Raw genomic sequence first — 14792 nt, forward strand, 5'->3', positions numbered from 1 at the left:
GAGATCGGACATAACTTCGGGTCACCGGTAAGTTTCATCATACACGGAGACTATAGGCAGTGTATATCAGAGTACCAAGCGTTCTCTCAACACGGGCATCATCACGTTTGTGAACTACAACAGCCGAGTGCCGCCCAAAGTCAGCCAGCTCACCTTAGCTCACGAGATCGGACATAACTTCGGGTCACCGGTAAGTGTTAACATACACGGAGACTATAGGCAGTGTATATCAGAGTACCAAGCGTTCCCTCAACACGGGCATCATCACGTTTGTGAACTACAACAGCCGAGTGCCGCCCAAAGTCAGCCAGCTCACCTTAGCTCACGAGATCGGACATAACTTCGGCTCACCGGTAAGTTTCATCATACACGGAGACTATAGGCAGTGTATATCAGAGTACCAAGCGTTCTCTCAACACGGGCATCATCACGTTTGTGAACTACAACAGCCGAGTGCCGCCCAAAGTCAGCCAGCTCACCTTAGCTCACGAGATCGGACATAACTTCGGCTCACCGGTAAGTTTCTTTTGGTGTTAAGGTCATTTGAGTTAACACTTGGTGTAGCGTAACTAATCACAAAAAAAAAAAACATTTTAGAATATTTAGTTTTGACTCTGATCTCAAGGAGACTGAAACTGAGCATCATTAGGGGTACAGGACCCAGCATAATCTATCTCTAGATATCAATTTTGAATTTGTTATTAGACTATTTGTTCTTTTAAATGTTGGTATTTCAGCTTGCCACTGTACACTTGACTGAAGTCTGCCTCTCCCCAGGCGGAGGAAGTCCATGAGGATTTCCCCCTCCCAAAAAAAGGTCTATTCAAAGCCTTAAGCTTTGCAGCTTCGTTACGGAAGTTAATGTAGCGTATATTAAAATTATTGCAAGCCTTCTAAGGGCCCTTGTAGCATAGATATTTACAATAAGTATATTATGCCTATATATTTACATGTACAATAACAAATATCTTCTTTCCCCAGCACGACTACCCCTCAGACTGCCGCCCAGGCGGGCAACAAGGCAACTTCATAATGTTCGCATCAGCCACATCGGGCGACCGGCCCAACAACAGCCGGTTCTCAACGTGCAGTATAGGCAACATCAGTGCCGTGCTAGACGCCGTGAGAGACGGACGTAAACGCAACTGTCTCAATAAGACTAAGGGCACTTTCTGCGGAAATAAGATTGTGGAGTTTGGGGAAGAGTGTGATTGTGGTTAGTACTTTTTTAACTCGCTTTTTTTTTCTCGAGTCTTTTCCCCGAATCTTAAAAGATCCTATTCAGTGACAGAAGATTCAAAAGATAAAAAATCCTTACGCTTACAATTATGATGATTTGAAACATATCTTTTATGTACGTTTTTCTCCAGGTTACGATGAGAACGAGTGCAAAGACCGTTGCTGCTATCCGCGACAAGTTAGCGATTACGATCGAGAGAAGAACCGAACTGCTGTCGGTTGCGCCAGAAGAGCCAATACACAATGCAGGTATGTTCACAACCAATATAAAATTGTTCCAAAAGCCGGTTAAGCCAAGCTTTACATGGTTGGCCCATTAGTTATGGCCTCCGTGTTTCGGAAAGCCGCTAAATTGGGAGGTCCATTGAATTGCTGTCATTTGAAGATCTTTGGCAGTCTTTATGTGTAGTCAAAAGCTAGAAAGTCTGAACAAATTATTAAGCTGTTTTGGGTTGCCCGGGTAACTGGGTTTATATCAAGGTCAGTCAGACAGACAGTCGCTCATTGTAAAACAGTCGATGTCAGACTGGAAGCCGACTTCAACATGTGTAGTTGTACAAGGTTAGGCAAATGATTTCTATAGTAACATGACATTCGACGTCAAAAGGTGTCAGCCAAAAGAAAGACGTCCACTACTGGACAAGAGCCTCCCCCACTTTGATCGATGTTCAACAGCCCGCATTCACTGCTCCTCACCTTGGCCAGATCGGCCGTCCATCTAGAGAAATTTATTAATTCTTATTTTCGTTTTTCAGTCCGTCACAAGGCCCATGTTGTCACGGAGGCACGTGTCAGTTCGTGCCTCCCGCTCGCAACCAGACGTGTCGCGAGGCGTCGGAGTGTAGCCACGCGTCGTTCTGTTCCGGACACTCGGCTGCCTGTCCTGAGCCACGAGCGATGCCGAACCACACCAAGTGTAATAACGGTCAGTACAGTTGTCTTCAAACTTTTTGTCATCAATAAGTTTGTGCGAGCAGTTGAGAAGAAACCAATTCTAGGTATCAGAGCATGGTAGAAGAGTATGGGAAGTAAGTTTTTCGAGAACAGGACAATAACAAAACAAAATCACCATCAAGGGTTTTCAGAATGAGGTTGCGGGATTATTAGAAAGTTATCAGGGTCACTGAACACAAAGTACTCGAGAAGGAACATGGTGGATTTTAGAGTGCCTTCTGCTTTACCACTGCAGGGATAACCAACACGTTCTCATCAAATATATAAGACAGCATTATGTCTTATCATTGGAAGATCAAATGAATACATAAATCCTAATGTTATCCACCATTTTTTGTCTACAGGAACCCAACTATGCCTTGGCGGGGAATGCAGCGGCTCCATCTGTCTCGCTTGGAACATGTCAGAATGCTTCCTCTCATCAGCCCCTCGGTCCCTCGGTGACGGCGTGTCAGCGGTAGTGGATAGACGAGCGTTGTGTCAGCTGGCGTGTCAGACGTCCGCTCGGCCCGACTCGTGTCAGAGCACTGCGGACTTCGCGCATAGAGTTGGATTGCCGCCGGGGGGAATCAGTTTGCGGCCCGGATCGCCTTGTGATAATTTCCAGGTGAATACTTATTTGAATGGTTGGTTGAGACGAATTTGGTCGTAGACTTTTGTGCACTGTTGACGCGATAATTAATGGAATAGAATGGTGGAATTTATGGTCTGCAGTATAACAGCTAGTAGTACTACATAAACAAAACGACGTAAAGGACGTATCAGGTTCAAGCGTCAGCGTCATGTTTATATCCTAACCTATAGAACGGAACTCTAGAAATGTTAAACAAAGTAGACAAATAACGACCAATTTAACACTAGTATTTTTTATAATCGTTGGACAGTAGAAATAAATAAAATAGATGATCATCTATCGATCCGATCGAACATATTTAATTTTCGAGCATCTAGTAACGCTATTTTATCTCTATCCCAGGGTTACTGCGACGTATTCCTCAAATGCCGTGCAGTCGACGCCGAAGGGCCACTGGCTCGGCTCAAGAATCTCCTGCTAAACCGAGCTACGTTACAAACTGTGCAAGCCTGGGTGACGGAGCAGTGGTGGGCGGTGTTGTTAGCGGGAGTGGCGCTTATAGTGTGTATGGGCGCGTTTGTCAAGTGCTGTGCGGTTCATACGCCTTCGTCTAACCCGAAGAGGCCGCCTGCCAGGTATGTGTTAATTGTTTTTTTAGTTAGTGGATCGTAGATCATTTACAGTGTTTTTTTTGCTATTGTGTCTTCATGTCAAAGTGTTGAGGGCTAGCCGAAATGTGACTGTAATTGTAGATTGTCAGGTAATGCAGATTGTCAATGTAAAATGCAAAAGACTGAGGATTCAAAATTGGAATGAGTGCCCATTGGGAAGAATTATTTTTATTACTTTTTTAAGAATTTCATTTAATAATAGCGTCCAAGGCTGATTTTGGCCACTTCGGTTGTTCACATATAAGGAGATCAGCTAGCTGCGCAGGAAATATTATTGTGTACGAGTGCAGGCACAGGAGCACTCTATTCCTTTACTCTCATAGCCCGATGTGACCGCAATCTGATACGACCGGAGAAAGACCGGACGCGGGACTGACATTAACGTGCTCTCCGATGCACGGGTGTATCAATCAGCAACTTCCAGATTCCTCGCTGCTTTTGAGCATCATCACATACTTCTCTATAACAAACGATTATAACACTCATATCTCTTCCAGGCGGCTATCCGAGACGCTGCGTCGTCCGATGAACACGCTACGGCGCATGCGTCACGCGGGCGGCGCGGCGCGCTCGCCGGGCCGCGCGGCGCCGCGCCCGGGCCACCGCCGCGCGCGGACACACAAGGGATACGCGCCGCCGCTTACGTACGCGCACAGGGACCTGGGTATGTATCATCATTACTATGAGAGCTTGTTTTTGACTGTATTATTCTCTGAATTTACCTAAAATACAATAAGGACTGTTAGGGTGCATCGCATGTTGAGGCACATGCGCAGGCTATACGCATTTTAAAAACATGCGGATCGACTCACGCATGTACCAAAGCTAAATACTCACCCGCGTGTTCTGGTCACTTGCGCATGTTAACTTGCTACATGCGCCGTGTAGACGCACCCATATGGATAATAACCATAAGCTATAAACCAATCGAATGACTTTTAGTACTGCCAAAATGAAATACATACATCGGTTGAGGGTCTTTTATGTGTAGAAAGTAACTATGTGCTATTTTCCTCAACCTCAAAATCGGTATTTTTATATATTTCATTAAATATATTTCGATATTTAATTTAACTGTAATTACAGCAGCGGCATCAGCGCCAGCAGGTCCGAGCGGGCGACGCAGCTCACCCTACGCGAACGCCTACCCACAAGCGTACGAGATGCGGCCGCCGCAGAAGGTCTGACAGTACGAGTACTGTGCGGGCGACGCGCTGGAGCTGGTCGCGCTGTACGTGTGCCGGCCGCCGCCGCCCGACCCCCGCACCGTCACCGTGGCCTCGCAGACCACCATCACGCTGCACTCGCCCGACGCGCTCACCGTCACGCATCCGCCGCGGCACCAGGCTGATATATAGACCGATATGCTCAGTGCCTACTGGGAGTCGTGCACGTTAACGTTCTTGATGTGGGAATTATCATACAACTTCATAAGAAATGTAGAACTGTTTGTTTAATAAAGCTGTCATCAGCGTTATTATCCGACAAAATTAAGGAAAGAGTAATATTCACATTGTGTGATGTAATATACAACTTTTAATTTCAGCCGAGTTATAATGTGTCGAGAGCGTTAACTTACAAAACTCGTAATCAGCACTCAGGTAACGACCACGTGACAAAACATTATTTTGTACCTCCCAAGGTACACTTTATTTGCTCAATGCGGATTAGTGCGATCGATCCGCTCTCTCTGAGCTCAAAAGTAGGATTCGCGAGCACCGCGGTACTAAATTATTATTTTTATACAGAAATACCAGACGAACTCTTAGGGACGGCGCGATGTTCGTGTGAACCAGTGATACTTTTTAACTGTTCAGTAGAGTGTTGCTCCTGTAACCGGACATTTATGTATATTTTTGTATATAAATGGAGAGGTATACAAAGGCTACGATGTAAAAATATCATACGACTATAAACCGGAACGTTCATACCGACTCTAGACGTAATTGTAAAGTAACTGCATTGTTTTACTCGAATCTCCGTAATTGTAATTTTTATATAAAGTTATTTTTATCGTATTTAATGTAACGTAAGTGGAATGTCGAGGTGCCATTATACCGATTTGTATTCCTGTTCCTTTAATCGTTAGTCCTTCATTTCTCACTGCATCGTGATAATACATTTATCATAAGTATATTTGATAATTTTATTAGTAAAGGGCTCAAATACCTACATATTTTCAAAAAAAAGATAAAATGCATTTAGTCTTCCTATGGCGATTAATGTACTTTTGTATTCGTTTATTTTATTTATCCTATTTTAAGTAGAATGTAATGTGAAAATTAACAATATTGCCAAATGATCAAATGTTATTAGACTGAAACTTTCATCTTGCTATGATGACGTCTTATAAACTCATTCCTTGTATTATTTGTGAGTGTATGAGCTGGCTAGTAAGCCGCGGCTCTGGCTCAAGGCTCAGGCTCAAGAGGTAGTGGTGGTGAATATAACGTATGGCAAATAAAAAAATACTTGTAGCATCGGCTATGAATCCCTTCAGGAAGCGCTAAATTATACCGTGGCAATTGCCAGCGCACTATATAACAGCCGAACGTGACTACCGTAATACCTTCGCGCGACCTGTTATTGAAAATGGCGCGCTAGTATGATAAATAGATAATTCCGCAGTCAACAGATAGACACTAACCGGTATACCTTACAGTATTGTTACACCTATTTTTGACGCTACTCTATGATTAGCGCCAAAAAAAGAACGCTATAAAATATAGCATATTCCATGTAGCATGGTAGATAAAACTAGGCGTTAAGTCCACCACTATCAGGAGGGATGAAGCCGCACCGGTGGACCGCGCCACGTGAACTAACTTGCATATCACACCTCTCCCTTTCCTATAGCTGTGTACCAGAATATTTTGTCGTACAGTTGAATTGATCTCTTTTATAGATTATGAGATTACGTTAACAATCATATTATTGCGTAGTATTATTACTTTCCGTCGTGCAAGCCAAAGAGCATGATGTATTTTTTATTATTTCTATACATTGTAATGTTAAGAATCGGTCTTATAAGTATACCATATTAATGCCATTTTATTAGTGAATGTCGAAACAATACGCAAGTTCTTGTAATTGTACTATAATACTGTATATTTGTATGTATGTAAACTGAGGGTAATGCTCTGTTGTAGAATGACTTGACCAATCGTGTAACCGGCGGATGACATTATATCCGTCACTAGTAGTACTCAATGGCATTATTTCTCCTAAGTGTAAGCTAGATTACCGTAATAGATTATTTAAATGACAATGTGAATATTTTTAATTAACAAGATGAATGTTACAACATGTGATTTCAAAATAATAAAAAAAAAACAATAAATTTTACATGAACTTAGATTTTTTATTTAAATACCTACCCTGGTACATAGTAAAATTTATTTTAGTGGGCAAGCCTCGGTCCACTATAAACCAATGTTAAAGTAAGCTGTAAGTATAAAAAACTTTTTTACAAAAAAAATTAACCGACTTTCAAAAATAGGTAGATACGAATAGGTAGTTATCACTATCCATATAAGTGGAAAGTTCTCATCAATACAAAGAATATAAGCCCAAATACGAGGTATTTTACATATTCAGTAGCCGAGTTCCCTCGACCTTCTCTGGTCTCCATCATCAGGTCAGCTCCTGTGCTTTCAAGCATACACCTGAGTGTCAAGTTTTTACCCTATGTATGCCTACAACTTTCGAAGGTTGCCCTCGATTTCTCAGGGTTTCCATCATCAGATCCTGACCTGATGACTATGGGACCAACTGCCAGCTATTCCGCGGCGAAGCGTATTTCCCTTTCCGTGTTCAACTGGCGACGCCGAGCTCGCGAAATCCACACGCTTTTGTTTTACTACGGAATCCTACGATCCCGTGTTCAATTCGCGTCAGCTGAGCACGGTTTTGCGATCAAGCAACTTTAAAAGAAGTTTTACAAAACAGTGTGCAATTGAATTGAACACGGTTTTTTAACCTGTCTATTCGAAACAAATCCGTACTGGGGCCCGATTCTCCTAATTTTACTTAAGCGCCCTTCGATTGACGTTCGACTCGATTCGACTGAGATCCAATCCCGACTCGATTACGATTGAAGCGTATGTGGCATTCCGCTATTTTTTCTTTGAAATAAACGTTTTTATCCTTTTCTGTCATTCAATAATGAATCATTTTGTCTGCAAATGATTTACGATTGCAAAATGATTGTACAGCAAACTACCGCATAGACCAAAATCATCAAAATAGCAGACCAATCGCACACCAATCAAATGTCAATCGAATACGATTGGTCTTTTATTAGTAGCAGAATGTCCGATATGGTTAAAACTGCTATTACGATCATATTGCGATTCGATTTCTATTCGATTTTGACATTATTAACTTAGGAGAATCGGGGCCCTGATTTAACGCGTTCGTAAATGTTCGGGATTATTCGTGCGAGCCGAAGCAGGCGAGAGCGTCCGAAGTTGGATTCGCGCGCTTGCAGACTGCTTCCTCTATTGTTTCATACATGCATGATTAGAAAATATGACGTTCACGAAAAATAATCTCGAGACGGCATCAAAAACAATTACCCAGTAGGTAGTGGTAGAATTTAGTCCGGCCGTCCTGTTAAAAAGAAACGTGCACACAATATCGCTGTGAACATAGACCAAAACGAACGTTCCACAAAATAGTTGTCTTGTTGGTGTTTTTGTTTTGTTATTTTTGTGCTGATAATAAATGTTTCATTAATTGTATTGTGTGTAATATTTCATTGAAATCATATTGAGTTAATAACAACCTACTGTCTACTATAGAATAATACCGTCGCTGATTCAACACGCTTTTGAAGACTCAAACAGTCTAAGAGTCGAGTCAAAAAAGTGTTTAAGTAGTTCAACTGCACACGATTTTGTAAAACCTTACCCAGCGCCACTTTATCGCAAAACCGTGCTCAGTTGACGCGAATTGAACACGGGATCGTAGGATTCCGTAGTAAAACAAAAGCGTGTGGATTTCGCGAGACCGGAGTCGCCAGTTGAACACGGAAAGGTAAATACGCCGCGGCGAACAAAAAAAAGAATCACGTCAATCGGTCTATAAACCTCGGAGTAATCGACGTACATACATAGAAAAAACAAAAAAAAAACATACCGGCCGAATTGAGAACCTCCTCCTTTTTGGGAAGTCGGTTAAAAAGTAAAGTCTACAGATAGTTCACTTGTTATGAAAACCAAATATTCAGCAATTAAAACCCACTAGAAGTATTATTTAATAGTTTAATAAAGGATATATCTGTATATACAAGGTACAAAAGTATCATAATTATAAGCTAGACAATAAACAGAAGTGTACAAATATACTAATATATACTTTTATAAGGTATGAGAAGTCAATCCATTTTAATCTTATAAACGCAAAGTTGTAGACCCAAGTTTATGGAAGTCAAACTAGGCATTGAACTAAATATATGTATAGTGTGCCGTTCCTTAATCAAAATACGTAAATACATAATTATTATTACTCATACAGGCATATTATAAAGTTATCAACTGCGGATTTCCTATATTGAGTCATCTGAGTACTGTGCAAAATTACAGTTTTGCACAAACTTCTATGTTGATTAATTTAAATGGTAAAGAAAACCAATTAAGTTTAGATTTTTCATTTTAGATAGTAACAGCTAACTTAGATATAAAATTGTCTTTTATCTAGAATAAAATAGGTGGATAGCCAAATAATCACATTATAAAGCTAAAATACTTAGATGTCTGTTACATTAAAATAGTGGAATAAGGAATATCATTGAAAAGAGTGATAGCATCAGGTGCATATAAGAACATATCGGATTATTTTTGAGTGTTTAGGCGGGTGTCCCCAAATGTACTTATAGTGAGAGTTCATTAAATATGATAAAATTGTGTAACATCTAAAACTATAAATATAACATATAAAAGCATCGAGGCAATTATACAACTAATTACCTAAACGTATTCTCTAATGTATCTTTGTGAGTTGTAGCTACATAATTCAGTGTTACTTGACAAACTGCATTTCTTTATGTATTACAATAGGTTAATTGAAGGTGATTAATCTTTGACCACTGCTAATTGAACTGTAATGTTTCCCTTAACTAACGTAAATATTCTTTATAATAATAAATCATTTAGACTAAAAGGCTTAAAACTAACCAATTATATTCCATTAGATAAAGAGGGGAATAGTACGCCAGTCTCATTAAAGCCAAATATTTCGGGTAATAACTTAAATGTTTTCATGTAAGTTTACATAAATAAACATATTATACGAAATGTCTGACCATCTTTATAATGAACATTAAATTGTATTTTAATAATACTCGTAATATTGGAATTTGTCTATAGAATGACATATCATTATTCAAACGTACTGCTAACTTTTCAAACGCGATCTGTCTGTCGTCATTTTAACAAAATCATTATAAATGCAATGCCATTTGTTCCTGTTTGTATACTTCATGATAAGCATTACGTATTAGAACATATGGGAAACAAGATTCTAACAAGTCCATCGTAAGGAATGGAGACTCCTGAACGATCAGGTCGAGCAGCAGGTAAACTGACTCTCTGTTCTTTATAGCTTCCTTGTCAGTCTCCTGGCCAAGTCGAAGCAGAGATGAAGACGCCAAAGCCAAAAACTCCTTCATACGATCTTCTATATCCCCCTGACCACAGATTGTGAACAGCGCTCCGAATATGTGATTAATTGCAGGGGCCATGCAATGAATGTTATTTGCGTGACCTTCCAAGGAAGGCCTGTAAAACGAGCCTTCACTGCGAGCGAGTCTTGGCAAGGAGACGGCTACGAATACCATCAACAGGCATACAATGAGATGCTCTTCCTCTTCAGCGTCTGTTTTATTTTGGCGCAGAGCTGATGCCAACGTGGGATCGACCTTGCAAGCCAACCCAGCCGCCGAACACATTTCTGATATGACACGCATCGGATCGCCACTGGGCAATTGCTGTTGGAAATCCTTAATTGAGCTAATCAAGAAAGGAATGCGACGCTCCAAAACGTCCAAAAGAGACTCCTGGGCGATCTGTCTGAAGCTCAAAATTACCCCGATTATTGTCATCCTTTGCAATACATTGTCCACATGTTGCAGCCGTTTAAACTGTTCTCTCATTATTTCAGGTTTATCAAAGTTTGTTCTGAGCATCTGAAGAACTTCCTTGTTTTGTACTACTAGCTTTTTAAGTTCTTGGACTTGACTTGCAATATGCCACATTAGTGTTTCACTAAGTAGCTTCATGCCATACGGCCCAATAAGTTCCGCTAAAGCTCGGAGCTCGTTTATGTCTGAATATTCTTCGGCATTAAATGGGATGGCGCCTTCTGCCGTCAAACTTACAAATGCCTTTTGATTCATAGAAAAGCAAATACTCCCAGCACTTACTCTCCTGAGTAAAATTTCGGAATACCACTGTGTGTAAAGAGACGCTATTGTTTTTTCACCATGGCTGTCGGTGTTTTGCGTTTGTTGCAAAAGGCAATTATTGAAGACTCTGGTAATGTCAATGTGTACATAATTTTCAACAGTTTGTAGAACATTCATATAGGCGCGAACACTGACTAGCAACTCAGAGGGCTTTGCGATTTCACTTGTATCCTGATTGAACATAACCATGCCAACCAATGCTTTAGAGAATCTGGTTTCCAAGTGCTGGTGCAAATATTCTCGAGGCGCGAAGGTATACTCCCAAACATTGACAGTGGCACAATAGTTGATGGCATAGCAAAGCTCTGTTAAAGCCATATGGAGTTTGTCCATTGTGGTGAGATCTTCCCTGGTCTTCCTGTAGCTCTCTGCTCCTGGCTGCACAATAGGTATTGTGTTCTTCTTGTTCTTATCCTTCTTCTTCCTGTTCGCCAGCTGTGCTATAGTTTGCGCACAATGTTTCGGAAGTAATTTGTCACTCATTGTACACTGTTCATCACATATTGTTGTGATTATATTTTTAGCCTCTTTTGCCATCTCATCCAGGAATATATTAACAACGGAAAGACTTCTCTCTCTAATATGATGCCTTTCTTCTGGACATAACTCGTGAGTACAGTTTTGGAAGTGGCTGCAAATCAGAGGGAATGCAATGATGTAACGATTTTGTGCAGGGAACTCTAAGCACATGTGAAACTGACTTTCAAAGATTTTACTGTAAAAACAAAAGAGTGACAAGTCAGATGTTTCCACCATAATTTCATCAAGATTGTCAACCATTTTTGTATGGAAAACCATTTTGTCAATAAACTGTGCAAGTTCCCTCTGATCAACGAGATTGAATGCAGATTTGGCAACAGAGGTATATGTCTGCAGCCTGAACCAATCGAGGCGAAATGCTCTGAAGTCAAACAGCTCATTGTCTTCAACTTGTTTAACACTGAGGTTGGCAGCAGTGCTGCATAGAGAGGAAAGTATTATATTTTCGTCATCAGGATTGACTTGCAAGTTCTGTATCATCAAGTTGAGAGCAATAGCATCAAATCCTGACAGATATTGTACATAATATCTCTGCATAACTTGGCTGTACTTTCTGACCAAAGCCCTTAGTTCCTCCATGTGGAACAGCAGTTCAGGCAACTGGCGGTCCACTAAATCCTCTGCTGCTTTTCCTTTAACCTTTTGTGGAGGATTTTCGTTGTGTCGCAATAACCAAAACACTTCATCTCTTGCATAGCAAAGCCCAATGAAAATTAACAGTGCTTTAGGTCCCAATAAACCTGGTTGGTCAGTCAATATGAGACCTAGTTCCTTCAGAGCTGTTCTCAAGAACTTCCTCCTCTCTCTGTGCTTGTAGCCAGCCTTTTGGACTGCATGATGATAACAATCCTTTACTTCAGATATTCTTTTACCATATCCTTTTATGCCATCAAAGAAGCTCTGGATGTAGCTGTGAATATAGATGACTTCATCACGGAATAGTGCTACTACCCAACCAGACTCTAAGGCACTGACCCACATCTTGTTTGCATGATCTTGTTGCAGCATTTGGTGGCAAATAGCCATCCCAAATATGACCCATCTCTCCAGACTCTCCAATGAGACATATTCACATGACATGGTGTTGGTCTCTGAAGGCTTCAGCAGTTGAGCTGGGTTGCTTACCAAGCTCAACTTTTGTTCAGACCTCCAGTGTTCAGCTGTTAGATTCCTGGCAGGATACACTTGCCAGAGTGAATTAAGTGCACTAGACAACACTTTCTGATGTGGTAAGAATTCCTCAGACAGCTTTTTCAGAGGAACATCATAATCTAAAATCATTTGACCCAGCCGAGGGAAACTTTGGTCAATTTGGTTGTGTACCATTTCATGTGCAGCATTAAACAAACCCAATACTGCTTTACGATCTTCTACTCGTGACAATAAAATCATCAATGAGATGTATGTGGTGATCAAATCAAGATAATTCTTAGTCAATTCAAAGTTTAAAGTCAAGTCTAATGTGACCTGACATGCGTCCAAAATATTAAGAAGTTCGCAAACATTATCTTTGAAATCCAATAGATCTACAAATGTGTAGTAGTACAGTGAGAGGGATTTTATAATTTCATTTCTGATGTTGGTGATAGCCTGAAGGCCTTTTACATCGATGTTAGGAAATCTTCTAACAATGTTTTTGATAGAGGATTCTAAAGCTTTGTCAGACAGGAAACCTGGTTTAGATTTAGCATCTCCACATGCTTTCTTGATGTTGTAGATCCTGGTCAGCATTCCAATACCCCTGTCATTGAGTATGATGAGCTTCTCAGCCAGTTTCTGCTGACTGATGTGAACTGATCTCGACATGGTTGACATGCTTCTGTAATCAAACAGAATGAAAATACATTAATAACTACGAACAGGAAAATCCACCTAGTTTAGATCCTGCTGAATGAATAAGCAACAGGAAGCAGTAATATCAATAAGTACATATTGCACAAAACTATTCCCAGAGGGTCACTTTTGTTTAACATTGAAACAGCCATTATTATCATTCAATTTGTTAAATACAAGGTTAGGTATGTGTTAGTTTGTATTATATTTAAGCCTTCCATGAATAGATAATATAAACATGCCATGTGAAATTAATTAGTTATAATTCCATCAAGCCACTTGCCTAACACTGTTCTGTATGCATTACATGGCCAGCAAATAGCGTTATTTGCTGTACGCACACAGAAGGCATAGGTAATGTTTACTGCAGGAGTTGAACCCACATTCAAAACAATAACGAAGTACGACTCAATTGCTTTTAATGCCGCATATCCAATTTATGTTATCATATCCTTCCTGATTGCACAAACTGAAACCTTCACTGAATAAAACCTCGCAGGTATAACTTTTCATTTCCTTTGTACAGAATTATACGTGTGATATGGATAATGATGTTAAATCTAACAAATGAATGCAAAGTGGCACGAGAGTACCACCTCTGCGATAGATTGAATCATAAATTATTTACCTTATTTACTGCGGCAGTTCTCGTACTAGATTTTAACACAGTAAATTAATAGTTCATGGTAATCAGGAAACTGAATACTCCTATTGGAAATTCATATTATAGTGTCTTTCGGTGCACTGATAAACGTTTTCATCAATAATCAAGGAAAAGGGAGTGCCAGAAACGCTATCACCCATTGAGATTTACAGCAGTTTGACAGCTAACAGCTAATTTTATTCTGTTGGTATTCCGTGAAATCACATTGCCATTATTAAAATATAACACAGATAATTTATATGTAATAATAATGTTCGTTATAGAAACTTGTTTATTGGTATACGTGTTCAAAATAACAGTATAGCATGACAAATATTGTATTGTAAGCTTTAAATGAGAGTTAAAGAAATATATTTTCACAAACTAGAGTCAAGAACTAAAGCGCTAGAAGATCAGTAAAATTGCACAATATTACGAATTGTGCAAACTTATTGTCCGTACATTCTCCGAGTCTTTTCCCAATCATGTTGGGGTCGGCTTCCAATCTAACCGGATTCAGCTGAGTACCAGTGCTTTACAAGAAGCGACTGCCTATCTGACCTCCTCAACCCAGTTACCCGGGCAACCCGATACCCCTTGGTTAGACTGATGTCAGACTTACTGGCTTCTGACTGCCCGTAACGACTGCCAAGGATGTTCAATGACAGCCGGGACCTACAGTTTAACGTGCCATCCGAAACACAGTCAATGGTGTCTAAGATATACTTAGAAAGTACATACAAACTTAGAAAAGTTGCATTGGTACTTGCTTGACCTGGAATCGAACCCGCGCCCTCATACTTGAGAGGTTGGTCCTTTGCCCACTAGGCCACCACGACTTTTGTTATTATTGTCCGTACATTTAGTAAATAA

The 14792-nt window shown here is 40.3% G+C and overlaps 2 protein-coding genes across 2 annotated transcripts in view; one reads left to right on the top strand and one right to left on the bottom strand.

Annotated features, from left to right (window-relative positions):
- The window catches only part of Kuz (kuzbanian), a 49524-nt gene extending 42735 nt beyond the window's left edge, over nt 1-6789 (top strand). Inside the window, exons 10-16 of the mRNA XM_064037337.1 lie at nt 982-1216; nt 1371-1488; nt 1995-2164; nt 2538-2800; nt 3170-3402; nt 3936-4102; nt 4525-6789. Of these exons, the coding sequence (XP_063893407.1) occupies nt 982-1216; nt 1371-1488; nt 1995-2164; nt 2538-2800; nt 3170-3402; nt 3936-4102; nt 4525-4625 (1287 nt within the window). The 3' untranslated portion in view covers nt 4626-6789. The remainder of the gene's footprint in view (nt 1-981; nt 1217-1370; nt 1489-1994; nt 2165-2537; nt 2801-3169; nt 3403-3935; nt 4103-4524) is intronic.
- A 1899-nt stretch (nt 6790-8688) lies between these two features.
- Nucleotides 8689-14115, bottom strand: LOC110384047 (membrane-associated protein Hem). The gene is made up of 2 exons (XM_021345095.3): nt 13905-14115; nt 8689-13262 (listed from the first exon to the last, which is right to left on the bottom strand). The coding sequence occupies exon 2, from the start codon at nt 13256-13258 to the stop codon at nt 9881-9883; it is 3378 nt and encodes a 1125-aa protein (XP_021200770.1). The 5' UTR covers nt 13259-13262; nt 13905-14115; the 3' UTR covers nt 8689-9880.
- Between the last annotated feature and the right edge of the window lie 677 nt (nt 14116-14792).

This window comes from Helicoverpa armigera, chromosome 12 (assembly GCF_030705265.1).
Source record: "Helicoverpa armigera isolate CAAS_96S chromosome 12, ASM3070526v1, whole genome shotgun sequence".
Classification (NCBI taxonomy): domain Eukaryota; kingdom Metazoa; phylum Arthropoda; class Insecta; order Lepidoptera; family Noctuidae; genus Helicoverpa; species Helicoverpa armigera.